The 16,998-nt window shown below is 38.1% G+C and overlaps 1 protein-coding gene across 2 annotated transcripts in view; it reads right to left on the bottom strand.

Moving 5' to 3' along the window:
* Nucleotides 1–16,998, bottom strand: part of FAM13A (family with sequence similarity 13 member A) — a 362,178-nt gene that overhangs the window by 330,635 nt on the left and 14,545 nt on the right. Inside the window, exon 1 of one of the 2 annotated variants that reach the window (XM_030313443.1) lies at nucleotides 2,798–2,999. The exons of the other annotated variant lie outside the window; for it this stretch is intronic. Coding sequence (XP_030169303.1) covers nucleotides 2,798–2,902 — 105 coding nt within the window. The 5' untranslated portion in view covers nucleotides 2,903–2,999. Of the gene's footprint in view, nucleotides 1–2,797; nucleotides 3,000–16,998 lie in introns of those variants that run through there. 2 annotated transcript variants of the gene reach the window in all.

Genomic DNA, 16,998 nt, shown 5'->3' with positions numbered 1-16,998 from the left:
ACAGAACAGACAAATATCATGTAACACAGGACTCAGAATGTGGGCCTTTCATCCCACTGAAACCCCTTCTATGTAGGTAAGCCTAGCAGATCTTTCCCTCCTTGCTTTGTGCTGTGTTTTAAGCTGTTCAATAAATCTGTGACTAGAATATCATAATATGGTTTGTGAACCTTTCTGTACTAGGACCACAGCTCCTGCTTGCACTATGGGATAGACATAAAGGTAGCTGAGGATACACAGTGATGAGGCTACAGGAATGGAGGGGTCAAATTAGGGACAAAGGCTACAAGGCCCAGGACAGCCTTAGAATTGTTCCCAGCACCAACAAAAATTGGAGTTAACTCAGGAGGAGTGGACCGCAAGGCCTGGAGAATACCAACAGAACTTACCTACAAATTCACCGAAGGTTTGCTAAACACACCAGAGACCAGAACATCCACAATATAAAAATCGACACGCATGTATTCTGGGCCCCTCTTTCTTCAGCCATTGGGATATGGCAACTCCTACTTGCAAGCCCACCTTCCTCTAAATACCCAGATGCCACGTTGGACAGAACAGCAGGAGGTGCAAGAGGTCTGAAAGACTCAAGATTTCACCTGAGAGAGCTGGAGTCCTCTCAAAGTGACATTTAAAGCTAGAAGAGACTAAGGCAATATTAACTTGCCTTAGTTCCCATTCCGCCTGGGTGTAGTTTATTGAGGAAAAACAGATGTTATAGTGAAGAAGCTGCAACTTCTTTGTAAATATGAGTAGTAAGTGAAATTTTGAGCCCACTTTGGCTTTACTAACAGTGCTAGTAATATGGGAAGTGATGAAAAGAATGAGGAAGAGAAAGGTGGTTAGTCAGTGGACATAGAAATGGAGGCTCTCTGAACTCCAATGAATGGAGTGTTCCACTTCAACATGTGTACGTATGCGCGCGCGCGCACACACACACACACACACACACACACACACACTACAAATATCTAGTATTCTATTATTCTCTCTAAACAACTATCTTCAGTATCAGGATATCTGAGCCATTGCTACATATAAGATATGTCTAGGTAAAGAGGTCCCAAACTAAAAACAAGTATGCCAGCCCCTATGCTTACATTTACATAGCTCTCACCTTTCTGCCACAAACATGAAAAAAATTTTTTTTCTCCTTCAGCTATGTTTTTCCAGAAATACTATGCTAAAAATCCTAAAAACATAAGCATTTCCTATAAGTAGATCTGGGATAGAAAAAAAAAAAAGGCTAACCTGAAGTTAAAGAATAGGAATGACTGAGAATTACTCCTCTACTAGAGTGAATAATCTCTTATATAGTATGATTTTCATGTCAACTTTACATGAAATTTTGCATATACTTTGGATTAAACTAAGGAAAAATATTCAGTTTCATACATGGGTCAGTGTGCATTTCAATCAAGGTAGAGATCAATGCATGCAGGCCACAGGCAAGAAGTAAGGGTCTAATCAGAGATGACTGTCTCAGGCCAAATAGGTTGATCTGCTGCTTCATACTCTATACATTTCCTGTCCTAAAGTATTTGTTTTCCAAACTTGGAAAGATGAAGTGAAATAGAAGGTCAGTATTTTACAATAGAAAAAAAAATCAGATTTTGAAGAAAACTCTTGGGAATGATAAAAAGATAATCACCTGGATACCTGGATGCTACAAGGCTCAGGGCTAAGAAGAAAAGAGACAGACAGGCACACAGGATACCAAAAAGTTCCAAGCACAAAAATGAGGGAGTTTTACTATGAAAATTCAATCTGTGGGGCTGATTTACCATGTGGTGACCATTTGGGGCATATGTGTAAAAAATTGCCCAGATATCTCTGGATGTTTTAGGATGCCATCACAACCTACCACAAATCGCAGCTGTTTCTGAAACTTGAAAAAAAAAAAAAAAAGAAAAAAGATGTGACCTGTGATGATACAGAAGTCAGCAGATAAAGTTGATAATAAGGAATATATATTTCTCATTTAGCTCTTCTAGGGACAAACAAAATGCCCCCTTGGAAGACAATACCAGTTTATAAATACAAGTATGCTTGATATATATGCATTTTCTATATATTGAAATAAAAACTTAAATCACAGCATTCTGTAAATTGTATAATTGACAATACGTGGTTATTGCAAAAGTAGCATCAACAGAACTGCTTTTGAATTTATTAATTCAGCCCTAGAAATACATGCATTTTCTCATGGATTTTACATCAGTGGTATTTATTGATGCTACTGTATTGTAACCAGAAGTTTCTACACTCCATTACGGTTTCACAAACATTTATCAAACAAGCTCTTTCTCTGTCACTTTCAGCAACCATGCTTCAACAGAAATTCTAGCATTACTAAAAGAAAACAAAAATGTGAATAGAAAAAGGTCATACACATACCCAGAAGGAACAAATTCGTGGCTATTTTCATTCGTTCTCAGTCTAGCCACTAGACTTTTCCAGTAACTACAATTAAGCATTCATATTTAACTCATCTATAATAAGGAAGTCTGAAATGCTCGAGAATGCTTTACTTTAAATCAAGTTGTCCTAACCGCATAAACTCCGGCACACTTATTCCTTCATCTTTTTTGGAAAGGCAAACAGACAAAAATGCTGAATGCTGCCCCAAACACTGTTTAACGTCCATTTGAATAGATAGGCATTTAAGTAACAAACCTTCCCCCACCTCCTAGAAAGGAAAAACAAAATCGCACAAACATCGCAGCAAAACCAGGAGGGCACAGGCCTCTCCTCAGCCCCGCCGTGTCCACAGAAGACGGGGGCGGCCTGTACTCACACAGATAGCGAGAGCGCCTGCCCCCATTCTCGCAGGAAGTGCCTGGTAGAAGTGATGAAGACCAGATGAAAACATCAAAATGACAGCAAAGTACGAGAATTCCATTCAGTAGATATGATTTCATTTGAAACACAGTTCCTAATCCAGAGGCCTCAGAGGGAGCGAAGAGCAGCTCCTAACATTTTCAGAAGCGTGGTTTTGCTTCTCACTCGGCTGAACCCACATGGCTGGCAGGACTGCCTGGAGTTGAAATCTGATCCAGAGCGTCTAGTATTGGCAAGTAGAGGAGGTCATGTGACAGGGGCCTTAAGCTGCTGACATCTTTTTCTTAAACCTGACTTGCCAGATGCCACACACAGGCTTTCTCCGGTCAGAAAACACCCATCACCTGGTGGTATTCATTAATAGGAGGACTAAGTGCAAAACAGTGAATATGCAAACCTGATTCCTAGTTGCTACTCCTAAGAAAAATTCACATATTCACACTCAGGTTTCAATCTGCAGGCACATGCCTCACTTTTCTGAGACACTTTTCACTCCCACTGCCCCTTAGAAACTAGTTAAAGTCTATCAAAACATTCTTCCCTCCACCTTTAGTCTATCAGAATTGTTTTAAGTGAAAATACTTTATTTTATGCAACTCTTACCACTTCTCATTACTTTTGAATTATCTTATTCACAGACACTGGTGATCAACATAAAACAACATGTTTCTAGACTTCCGCAATTCAACATATGTGATTTATAGTGTGGAAATCAGCCTCTGGTTGACCTTTCAACAATGTACTACTTCACATGCTGTGTCATTAGAAAATGTGACAGACTTTACAATTTCCAAATATTTGAACTGATAGCTAAAATATCCATTTCACATAAGCCAGAAGGACACTGTCCTATTTTTTTATTACCACTTTTTGGTCAAATCCTTTTTAGTGGCACATTTAAGAGAATGCTGACTAATACTGCGTGAGAAGTTTCACTTTACCCAATTTTAGAAGACTTAAATTGCCCTCAACAACAAAACATAATAAAATTGTATCTTAAAGGCACAGGGTGGGAAGACCAGGGAAAGTGGAAATCAGTTCCCATTTCGGTACTTCCCTTCAAATGTATATTTCCAGCCAATCAACAGTGCCCACAGCAAAGCCAGAGGACATGACAAAGTCCATTTTATTTCAATGCATGCATTTAGAACATTGCAAAGACACTTCCACAAGGTGCACTAACACAATCCCAAGGCCAAACAATGGAATGGGAGTGGGCAAATGGACATAAACCCCTCCACTGAAAAGTAAAACTTTTTTCTGCTTCCACCTAATGTAGATTTTATCACTTCTGCTTTCCATTTACCCATTAGAAAACTAGACTATTAAAGAAAATTATTATAAAACAGACTTTTTCCAATACATTAAAATTTTGTCTTCTTTTTCTGAGGATACAAGTACTGCCAGTCTTTGGTGAAAAATAAAAGCCTAAAGATTAGGTCAATTTTTATCACCTATACTGGTTGAGGCACTATGCAACAATATACAATGATCAGAAAGACATGATATGTTCTCTTATGGATCATTCAATGGGAGGAGAGAGGAATGAAAATCAATAAGGCTTTTTAATTAGTCAGCACAGAGGCAGTAACAAAGAAGCAGAGATGAGGTAGTGAAAAAATAACAAAGGACACCCAAAAACATTTAACATATTTCGATTCTATTTTTTGTTTTTGAAAAACATAATTAAATCTAATTTGTGAGTTTTCCATCCTAATTTTTTTCACTTAACATTATATTACTGACATGCTCCCATACTGTTAACACTATAAACAATTTTAATCACATAAAATATTATGTTCTGTATATATAACGGTTTTTTTAGTCATTCTCCTATTTTTAGTCATTTACATGGTTTCTGATTTTATGTGTGTATGTGACTGTAAGTAATGCTTTATCATCATTCTGATTATTTTCTAGTCAAGACTCCAGAAAGTGAAATTGTTGGATCACGTTGAATATTAACATGTGCTAAGTTTGTTGACACACATTGACTCTGGCAGTTTATAATCCTCAATTCACGCTACCCAAGTTTGAATATTTTGTAAAATATTTCATAACTTAATAAACGAAAAGGACTTCTCACTTAAAATTCAGATTTATCATTAAAGATAAGAAAATTCCTCATTAGTCATTTGTATTTTCTAATCCATGTGTGGCATTGTCCATTTATCAAATCGTTACTTAACAAGTCTCTTTTATAAGCTCATTTTAAGGATTAAATGATATATAATCTATAAAAAGCTCTTAGTATATTACCTGGCAAATAGTAATAAAAAAGCAATTTTGGATGCTTATCATATGGTTGGATTATTTATCTATTTGGAATATTTTTTGAAATATAGCAAAAAATGAGGATCTAAATTGATTTGATTTTTATTTTTCATTTAACTACTGTGGCCCACATGGTTAATTCTTTCCAGGATGCAATCTCTCTTTCTGATACTATTAGAGCTTCTTTTCCCTCTTAGTTGGGGCTGAGCCCATAGTTGTTCATCTACAGATTACATTTCCCAACCTTTCATACCAGTAGATAGGGCCATGACTCATTAACAGAGTGTGAATCGATTGGGTATGTACAACTTCTGTGTCGCATGATTCATAGGATCCTTCCTCTTCATCACATGTTGGAATGTGAATACACCTCACTTGGATCATACAGGAGAAAGAGTCCCAGCGGATGAAAGACTGAGCAGATGGAAGGAACCTAGACCTCTGAATGACCTTGTGGAGTATGGCTGCATTAACATGCCTGTATCAATTAGACTCCCATTGGAGAAAGAAATCAAACTCTCAAATATGTTACTATATTTGAAAGTCCTGTGTGTAAAACAAGTTTGTCTTTCACCTAATATACTAACCGAATGACTCCCATTTATTGAGCAAGTTTTTCATTTCCCATGTATGATACTATCCTTACTATATATTAAATTCATATACGTACACATACACAACCAGGGTCTTTTTCAGACTAATATATTCTATCTAGGTTTTTCTTTCTTCCATAGTTTACCTAGTTTTATTCCATATCCATATTTGAATAACTGTATCTTTATAATTGACTTAAATAGCTGATAAAGATAGCCTTCTCTAATTATTTTTTCAAAACTTTATTGCTCCTTCCCAATTTTTCATGATGGATTTCAAAAACATTAAGTAATGTTAGAACAAGTTAGAACATCAAAATATTATACCTTGCATTATTGTTCCTAATACATATATATAATAATACTACATAAGGATGACAAAAATCTAGTCCTTATTTTCACAAGTACTTGTACACTATTATAAAGTGAAATTAGTACTGTGCTAAACTTATCCTTATTTTTGGTAATGACTATATTTCACGGCAAAAAGATACCCTGAATAGGCCATTTAACAAACAGAACTAAAAACATTCTTCACATCAAACAATGTCTTTCCATGGAATAGATCTAAAATTGGAGTCCGAAATAATTTTCCTCACCCCTAAAGAGATGCAAGTGATAGTAGAGTCTAATTCCAGAAAGTTCTCTGAGCTGACAAACATAGATATCCCTAAGTATTGATTTATAAAGAATCTTAAGATATACAAGCCCCAGCCAAGAGAGTTGTTTATATAAAATATGAGCTATCACTTTTTTTTCCCAGAAAGAATAAAGAAATTGTAACAAGTATTTTTCAGAATAGTTCACTCTGGTAGGCTAATTCCATGACTACTCCCAGAAATGCTGAAATACCAGGTCAGAAAAGGATCCCTATTTTCAAGATCTGTGAGCTCCCTGGAGGAAGGAGTCAAGCTGACTTCATAAAGGATGGTCAGATCCCTAGGATGCTTCATTCAAATGACCCTGTAACCTGGGGAAGTTTGATGAAGGGATCTAAAAAGGCCAAGTTGTCCTCTAGCCACCAAAGAAGCTAAAAATCCTTCAAAGTCGATCTCTCTGATGTTAACTGGCAGAGCTACCAGTTTTCAAAAGACAAAATCTCTTCAGCTGGAGTAGCAATAACAGTTGTCAGAACAGCAGTGGTCAGCAGTTACAGTACTGCTGGCCACATAGCAGAGACCGGCGAGTATCATGGGGTGTGGTGGTGGCGGCACTGACAGCATCAATCACCTGATGCCCATTGGAAATGGGACATTGGAGGCTTTTCCTCCCAAACTCAGTCTGCCTATACTCCAGCTCTACCTCTATCCCAGCTACGACTCCAGGAGTACACTAGCCTGGACCAGAATCAATGGCATCCAATCAGACAGGGTATCAGTAGTCAGTCAGCAACTATTTATTGTTTATATACTATCTCTTGACCAGAGAGGTTCAGATATTTGGGGTTTTGAATCTCTAGCAGCATGTGCACCTGAAAGATTATTTGCTCTAGGTCAGCAGTCAGCAAACTACAGTCTGTGAGCCACATCTGGCCACCACAGGCCCCTTCCAGCTACTCTAGATCAACTCCGGTTGCACCCATCTGTTTATATAACATGCCTGGCTGCTTTGGTACTACAGTGGCCAAGGTTAGCATCTGCAACAGAGACTGAACCTATGGCCCACAAGGCCTAAAACATTTACCATCTGACCCTTTACAGAAAAAGTTTGCTGACCCTTACTGGTTGGCTATTCAGTAACATTACTGGGCATGAAAATCCTTATATATCCAAAGAAAGACTCTTCTATGGGCCTTGGCTCCTTGGAAAATAATGGGAAGTAGGTCTTTCTTGGGTTTATTAGTCTATTTGTTACCACTGCTCCATTACCTGGCCTTGGGACTATTCTTACCTTCTTCTAATTATTTTTTGAAGGATTTTCCAGAAAGAGGTCCAGTTCATAATCTGATCATATTTCTGTTCTGCAGTCTAGGTGCATTCTCATCCCATTTGAGGAAAAAAAAATTACAATACTCCTAGGAAAAGATCGAATGTTCTGTAGCCATGGAAACAAATAGCCAATATAACTCATTTTAAACCTGTTCAATTGATCAGCACCTTCCCTCAGTAAACCAAGTAATTTTGCAAGCCAACCTATCAGTAACAGCCCAATTAAGAAGGGGTTCAGTCTAATAAGTATGTCTTTGAGTGTCAACCAATCAATAACTGTCTCATTTGAGTAACCACTCTCCTTCCAATGATGTCACACTCCTGCAAACCCACCTGTATAATTATCATCAGTCTGCTCTGCTCAGAAAGACCATGCCTGACCATCAGAGTTTCCCCCACTGTGACAGTAAGTTCAGCTTTGTCTTTTTGTCAGGTACATAGTGTTGATCTCGTCATTCTTTGACACATCCTCAGTTTAGACATCCCAATTCTGTGGGTCATTATTTAAGCCTTATTGTTTGACCTGCATTTCTATTATTTCCTCACTTGCTTGCCTAATGTCCCTTTTTTCCAGTTCTGTTTATGGCCCCACTTAACGCTTGGCATGTCACTTGACTAAGGCTAGACTGGATACTATTCCCTATACCTTTCCTGGAAGCCAAAGCAGATCCACTTTGCCAGCGTCCACAGAAGGAGAGAATCAGGACCCAGTCCTGTAAGAAGTGGACAAGACTAGTGATGGGAATGAGAGGTTCCATTCCTCAGTCCGGGAAAACTAGACAAGAGCTGCATTTTCTTTTGAAAACAGTTTATTTTCCCACTAAGTTTGCTAAAACCATAATTTAACTTCTATATTTCATAAGCACTTATATAATAGACAATGTGTACCTATTAGTATTCAAGGAATTATGGCTAAGAGGAGGTATGAATAATGGTATAGTACTTGAACTATGAAGTATACGTAAGAATTTTTTTGAGGACACTATTTGCAAATCTTGAGAAGGTATTCTGTTTGGCCATTCTGTCTCACCAGCATAGTGATTTGAAAGGCCACATACCTAGGTGGGAATTACTAGCAATCAACACAAACACTTTAATACCCATTGTTCCTTACTCTGCCTGCTTCACAGTTTATGATTACTTCACAGACCCTGAAGGTACTTGAGTCTTAATCCTTCAATTAACAAATACAATACACGAAATTGTATAATCAAATTTGAAATGTGTGCCCTTAGGACTTAAGAATTTGAAGCCAGGGGGCGCCTGGGTCATTCAGTCAGTTAGGCATCCAGCTCTTGATTTCAGCTCAGGTCATGATCTCATGGTTCCTGGGACAGAGCCCTGCAGAGCTTGCTTGGGATTCTCTTTCTCTGCCCCTCCTCCATGCTTGCGCACTTGCTCTCTTTCACAAAAATAAATGTTAAAAAGAAAAGAATTTGAAGAAAGCAAAAAAAAACAAAAAACAAAAAAAAAAAAACAAAAAAAAAAAACCAACAACAACCCATGATGGATGAAGGTCACTGGAGCTAGAGCTGCAAGAAGGGAGGCGTTGAGCGGACTTCTACAGAAGTCACTGATTATGAAGGCAGGGGAGGGAGAAGGCATTCTTATGTGGGTCTTTGTGATGGGCAAAGAGACAGACATTAGCATGAAAAGTAAGGGACTTTAAATAGAAGAATAAGAAATCTAGGCAGGACCTCAGCCATGAACTAACTACTGTATGTTCTTAAATAAATAGCTTGACAAAAGTGCTGCCAGATTAATCTGAGGTCTGACTAAAATGTGCTAAAATAAAAAGGAAACTTCTTATAAATAAATGGACCCTGTTAACAATTGCCCAGCTGAGAGGATAATTTCTGGAATTTATATACTGAAAGATAAATCACAAACTTTGTAGACAGAACTTGTAAGACTGATAACTGACTTTATATATGAGGCAAAAGAGGTGTCACGTAGTCAAGAACAGCATGAAGGAAGACTCTAAGATTTGTTTGCCAGGACAATGAAATTGTGCCAAGTAGTGTATCTTAAACTCCAGTCTGCCTGGCAAAGTTCCAATTTATGCTTGTTGATTCAATGCAGTTATTAATAGCATCGCTTTTCACTCTTAAAAGTGTTCTGGAAAGGTGAGGCTGAGGGAGGTGACAGCGAAGGGTGCTGCCCGAGTATCAGGACTCGCTCTACCAGGATCCTAAGAAGGGAGAGTTCAAGACTTCCATCTTTATATGTGGAATCTGAAAGAAAGAAAGAAAGGAAGGAAGACAGAGGAAAAGAAAGGAAAAGAAAAGAAAGGAAAGGAAAGGAAAAGAAAAAAAGAATGCCACTAATATGGAGGATAATATCATATAGTCTAATTAGAATCCTAGGAGGAAATGAAAGATTGGACTAGAAAAACATTTTTGAAAATAAAAGCTGAAAAATTTCAAAATTGATAACAAACATTAACCCTTAGCTCTACAGACCTCTAGAAGGATAAAGAAAACCACTCATATTTTTAGCAGTGCTAACAATGAGAGTTAAAGACCAAAAAAGCCTTTAAAGTAAACCAGAAAAAGATGCTTACTTTTTTAAAGTTTATTTATTTTGAGAGACACACACACACATAGAGAGAGAGAGAGAGAGAGAGAGAGAGAGAGAGAGAAGAGAGCAAGCAAGCAAGGGAGAGACAGAGAGAAGGAAAGAGAGAGAATCCCAAGCAGGCTCTACACTGTCAGCATAGAGCCCAATGTGGAGCTTGAACCCATGAACTGTGAGATCATGACCTGAGCCGAAATCAAAAGTCACTTAACTGAGCTACCCAGGCGCCCTGAAAGATGCTTACCTTTAATGGAACAATAGGAGTTACAACTTAGTTCTCAGAAGAAATAATGGAGACCAGAAAATAATGGACTGATATGTACACAGGGTTTTGAGGGGGTGGGGTGAGTCAAAGAAACTCTTACAAAATTAAAATTACATATCCAGAGAAAATGTTCTTCATAAGATGAAGGTGAAATAAAAACATTTTCAGAGAGAGGAAAGCTGAGTGAATTTGACGTTAGTGAGTTCACACTATAAGAAATGCTAAAAGGAGTTCTTTGGGTGAAGGGAAGTGATACCAGATGGAGAAACTGGATCTACTAAAAGGAATGAGGAATGTTGTAAGTGGCAAATATGTGGAAGCAGGTTTGATTCCCAGCAGAAGCTGTGGGTGTCTTGTGTGATTTGCTGTGATTCTGATGGACTTTGGTGTCCTGAAGGGACTTTAGGCAGCCTCATCATTTGGCTTCAGCATCTCCTAAAAAAAAGTTACACAAGATTATGGGAGCTGAAAACATGAATTCCAGTCCTCTTCACTTCCGATTTCCTTGGGGGGTGATGGCATGGTCAATGATCCTTGGATTTGTTCTCTCATCTCAGGGTGAAGTTTTCACTTAATATCAACTCTATACAGAAAGGAGAAAAACCTAAGTGTACAACTTACCAACAATTTGAAACATAAAATTCTTAAAGTTTAACTATCTTAAGAGAAAGTTGGAGGACCTAGAATCATCCTTAAGAGATAACGGCCTTTGTAAGGAGTTATCAAGAATGGCAAGAAGGGAGGCAACAGATGAAAAGCTAAATGGGTCCAATTCTGTACTTGAGGGTGAAACACATTTTAAAGAAAAAGAACAGAAGAAAAATCTAAATATTCAGACCTAGATGAATTGATCTCTAACTTTACAAAGAGGGCAATCCCACTAGAATACAAATCAAAGTCTACGATATCACTAGGGACTTTTCCAACTAGAGCTCACAGCAGATGGCATTTGGATATGGTCCTTCACTAAAAAGTCTGTCTTCATTGGAAAGATCTTTTCACTGCCCTCCACATACATTTTCACCTTGGCAACCAGGCTTCATTCCTCTACCTCTAATGCCGGTGCAAGGTCCTGTGGGCCTGTTTATGACATCAGGACCTGAGAAGGCATATGTTGACCAGGTCAAAATATCCCACCAAGGGATATTCTAGAGCCACCACAGCCTATAAGGAAGTTTTACAGAAATCTAAATTTCAGGTTTTATAAATAAGTTCTGTAAGTAAGATTTATTTGAATATCTTTAAAAATAGTTATAAATAAATCACTGTCTCAGTTTAGACTATGTATTATATGGCTACCCTACTAATAGAAGGAATTAATTAGTTGGGGAACAGAACATGTTTGAATAGAAAGTTGCATTTGATTTCAGGCAGATTCCAGAAATCAGTCACACAGTGGGAGGAAATTTCAGTAGGAAGTATACATTAGGAGCCTTTTCATAAACATCTCAAAGCCTGCTTCAGTCTCCCCTGGCTTCTTTAATCATCATAGCCTATTTATTCTACCTCTGAAAATTTTTCAACTCAATTTTCTCTCCGATATTGCAGCTATTCTTTAAAATTAAAAAAATGTTAAATGTGTGCCTCATCAGCATTCCTTTGGTGCAAGAACACCACTAGCTACCCTTCTGAAACAGATTTGATTATGTTACTTTCCTGCTTATTTTCTTCCTCTTCAGGCCTAAAGGCTTCATATATTGGCTTCAAGGGATCTGTGATCATGCAAGTAATTATATTTGAATTTTGAGTGTATGCACATGAATCAAGCATCTATCGTCATACTTTTAACTTTTTTAAGGAATAAAAACTGCTGGCCTATAGATTAGGTTCCAAACTCCTTAGCACAGCTTTCAAAGTTTTTCAAAATCTAATTTCATACTAGCCTCACCCCCATTATGTATCTTAAATTTTAGCTTTCTTGCTGGTAGTAGGCTGAATAATGGTCCCCCAAAGATGTCCACATCCTAGCTCCTAGGACTTGTGAATATGTCTCCTTGCATGGCAAATGAGATTTTAGGATGTATTTATGTTACAGATCTTGGGAAGGTTATCTTGGATTATCAGGGCTCAATCTAATCATATGGGTCCTTATAAGGAGGAGGAGCGGTCATGATAGAAGCACCAATTGTAGTCAAAGAGATCCCAAGCTGCTGGCTTGAAGATGTAGGAAGGTCACAAGCCAAGGAATGAAGATAGCCTCTAGAAGCTGGAAAATGCACGAACTCATTGAGGGTACCAAGAAGAAGCTTGATTTTAGCCAGTAAAACTGATTTCAGATTTCTGATATCTAGAACAGTAAGATCATAAAGTTGTGCTGTTGTAGGTCACTAAGTTTCTGGTAATTTATCAGAGTACTAATAGGAAACAAATACATTGTTGTTCTTTTTTTTTTTTTTAATGTTTATTTTTGAGACAGAGAGAGACAGAGCATGAACGGGGGAGGGTCAGAGAGAGGGAGACACAGAATCTGAAACAGGCTCCAGGCTCTGAGCTGTCAGCACAGAGCTCGACGCAGGGCTCGAACTCACAGACCGCGAAATCATGACCTGAGCCGAAGTCGGCAGCTTAACCGACTGGGGCCACCCAGGTGTCCCTGTTGTTCTTTAAACTACTTAAGTGGTACATTGTCTGACTTCAGAATCTTTATGATCTTGTATTTGCCAGACATGCGTCTCCCTTTTCTTATTTAGGGAACTCATACACATACTTCAATGCCTAGCACCAAGGTCTCTAGCATTACTAACACTGCTCCTCTGTGTGCGCACATATGCCTGCTTTAAACCACTTGTAAAATATTTACACACAGCATTGTTATTGTTTGCAAATTTATCTTTCTAGATTGAAATCCTTTGAGGACAGAGTAACATAACATTTCCTTTCAGGCCTCACAATATTCATATAGTTACTGCATTAAATGTGTGGTGATAAATCTTTGGTTGTTCCTGGCAACGCTTTGGGACTCACTTAAAAGTCAGGACAAGGAGTGCCTGGGTGGCTCAGTCGGTTAAGTGTCCGACTTAGGCTCAGGTCATGATTTCATAGTTCGTGGGTTCGAGCCCCATCAGGCTCTATGCTGGCAGCCTGGAGCCTGCTTCGGATTCTGTGTCTCCCTCTCTCTCTGCCCCTCCTCACTCACATTCTGTCTCTCTTGAAAATAAACATTAAAAATTTAAAAATTCAGGACAAGAAACAGGGATCACAAGAAAAAGAATTGAAATGTGTAAGCATAGACATGATTTGTAAGGAATTTTGGAGAAAAAAGTCCAGAGTTCTAAAAGAAAAAAAAAAAAAAAGAGAGAGAGAGAGAGAGAGAAAAAATATAGTGTGGAAAAACAGGTGAAGGTAGTCAAAAGGTACAAACTTCCAGTTATAGGATCAATTAGTCCAGTGAATGTAATGTTCAGCCCAGTGATTACAGTTAATAGTCACTATTAACTATGTATATTTGTATATATGTATTAATATTTATATATTCACTGTATATTTGTAATCTGCGGAGATCTTAAAAGTTCTCATCGCAAATAAGAAAAATTTGTGTGTAAAGTGATGTGAGGTGATGGATGCTAATTAAACTTACTATAGTGATCATTTATCAAAATTATACATATATATATAATCAAATGTATACCTAAAATTATATTATATGTCTATTTTACCTTAATAAAACTGGAAGAAAAAATAATGATCTAAATATTTGTATTTCTGTAAGAAATCTGAATATAAAATTTTAACCTACAATTATATTAAGAATATAAAATCTGTAAGACAAAAGGACTATGTAGGAATATAGTACTCATGGAAAGATATGTTCATAGTCCTTAATATTTGAGTTCTTCATTTGCAACATCTTTTTGCCAGGAAGATTCCTTTAAGTTTTTTTCAAATCTCGTCTCTAAATAAAGGTTAAGTTGAAATTCTTGAGGCAATTACTTTTGATTTTTTTTAAATAAAAATCCACTTGTATATATGGATTGTATATGACTTGTGGCTGGCATAGTCCCTCACCTATTGCAAGACTGTAATAAATAATACAGCATATATAGTTTTTAAAAATCCAGCAAGTAAAAAAAATACTTTTCTATATATAATATATATATAATTATGTATATATGTATGAAAAATGAGAAAATATTCCTATTAACTGAATAACAATTCCCAGAACTAGAATTACAAGATGTTTCACTTTGTGAGGGGGTATAGGGACGAGTCAGTAACCATTGTTTATCATCCAAGGCTTTCACTTGTGTTCTCATTTACTTATTACAATTCCACAGCATACGTATTATTCATGTTTGTCAAATGAGACCGCAGCTCAAGGGAGGTTGAGCAGCCAAACCTACGCTGAGACCTAGGTTTTCACAAATGCATTAAATTAAGATAGGTTAAATCCCCATTTGGAATGCACCTGGTTTCTAATTGTGACTAGGCTAAGGGTACTCATGTTATGAATATCACTGTCAATTACAAGATATAAACAGTAAACCAATATTTCAACTGAGAAAAATACTAGAACAAGAGGTACCTTGAGAGTTTTTTTAAATATTAATTATAAGCACATTTACCTATATTATCTCATTCAATCAACATGAAAACAAGCTAGGATATAAATGGCAAAATTCCCATTTTGCAACAAAAAAAAAAAAACCACTTGAAATTCATAAATCAAACTACTTGCCCAATCACACAGCTGGTAAGATGTATACACAGAGAATATAAATTTAATACTTTGCTTATTTATTCCCTTAACAATCAAATATTTAGTAAGATAATACCATGTGCCATGCACTATTGCAGACTATGTTCCTCTCCAGTGGATTACTTTTAATGGATAGAACTTCTACTCCTGGAAGCCTTAAAATTCATATATGAGTTATAATGTGCTAGGCTGCCATGGACTTTAGGAAAGATGGAGGGGTGCTGCTATAGGATTCTTGTACATTCACGTGGCAGTTAACTGTTTAATAACAACATCTCACATGGCTACAGCTGTAACAGTTTATTTTGTACAGACACATATGGATACTAAATATCTATTTTATGTATAACAATGTTTGTTTCTCTTCATTAGAACTATTGCAAAACTCTTAGTGGTCAAGGACTTAACTACCACAACCTGAGACAAATCAATTTCCTAATCATTTATATATCAAAGAGCCTCACACTAGGGAGGCTGGGAAGATGGCAGAGTAAGAGGACGCCAAGCTCACCTCAGCCCACAGATACAACTAGATAACACTTCCATCAGTATAAATAACCCAGAAACTGACCTGAGGACTGACAGAACAAAATCCACAACAAAAGGTGGAGAAGAGGGCACATCAAAGAGGGTTGGAAGGGTGGAGACACAGGGGGAAGCAAAATGGACCAGGGCACAAAACAGGCTATCATACCTGGAAGCCTGCACAGGTAAGATGAATCCCCATGGCATTTGGCTTTGAAAGCGAGAAAGACTGAATTTCAAGAGTTCTTACAGCAAGAAGGACTTAAATCCTGGAATTTTAAAAATCAGCAACTTGGTCCTGGAAAGGCCCAGAGAGCAATAGGAAGCCTAGTCCCTGCCCTTAAAGAGACTGCACCACAAAAAGCCCTTTGGAGTTACAGCAGAAAAACACCTGGAGCATATGGGAGAAAGAGCTATTTACTCGTCTCAGAGCATGTCCCAAAAGGGCAGAGATCCTAGGAAGACTCCTCCAAGAACAAAGAGGCTGGCAGATACCAATTCCCTACCCCCTACCCACCCATCGTCTCTTAGAATAAGCACAGAGCCAGCTGCAGGAACCAGAATGCTGACATTCACCACCTAACTTGTTTACATCAAGTCCACCCCCACGTTCTTCAGCAGATCAGCCATTTCCAGTCACACGTGCTTCAGTCCCATTGCTGTGGGTCTCCTCATCCAGAAGACTAGTACAAGCCTCTGCCAATACCACATCTCCTGATGAGCATGCTTTTGGAGGCTTTGGTCTGATTGGGGGTAGTGGGGTGGCAGCAGCATCGGTCATGCACAAGCCTGAGGCACACCTTGTTAAAATCGCACCTGCCCCCACCACACAGCCCTGGTCGGTGGTATGTGTCAATTCACAACCAGACTGGCACGCATGTTGTTAAAGCTGCTCACCCACGCTGGGGACCAAACACTGCTGCAACAGACAAAGACAGACTCTGCAGATGACTGGATTGAAGGCAAAGGCAGCCAGGACACAACAGCAGGGCACATGTAACACACATAGGAGAGACCCCCTGAGACACCAGGTTCTGGGGAAGAGGCAACACTGTACCGCAGGGCACTACAGGAACTTTTCTTCATACAGCCACTGCTTTCAGAAGCAGGAAGCAGAGCTGACTTCCCTAACACAGAGAAACAGAGATTTAGACAAAATGAGGAGACAAAGAATACATTCCAAATGAAAGGACAGGACAAAATCACAGCAAGAGACCTAAGTGAAATGTGGGTAAGTAATATGCCAGTCAGAGGATTTAAAGTAATGATCCTAAAGACACTCACGGTACTTGAGAAAAG

The sequence above is a fragment of the Lynx canadensis genome, chromosome B1 (assembly GCF_007474595.2).
Source record: "Lynx canadensis isolate LIC74 chromosome B1, mLynCan4.pri.v2, whole genome shotgun sequence".
Classification (NCBI taxonomy): domain Eukaryota; kingdom Metazoa; phylum Chordata; class Mammalia; order Carnivora; family Felidae; genus Lynx; species Lynx canadensis.
Note: the sequence above shows the minus strand (reverse complement) of the source record. Positions and strands in the feature narration are given on the sequence as shown.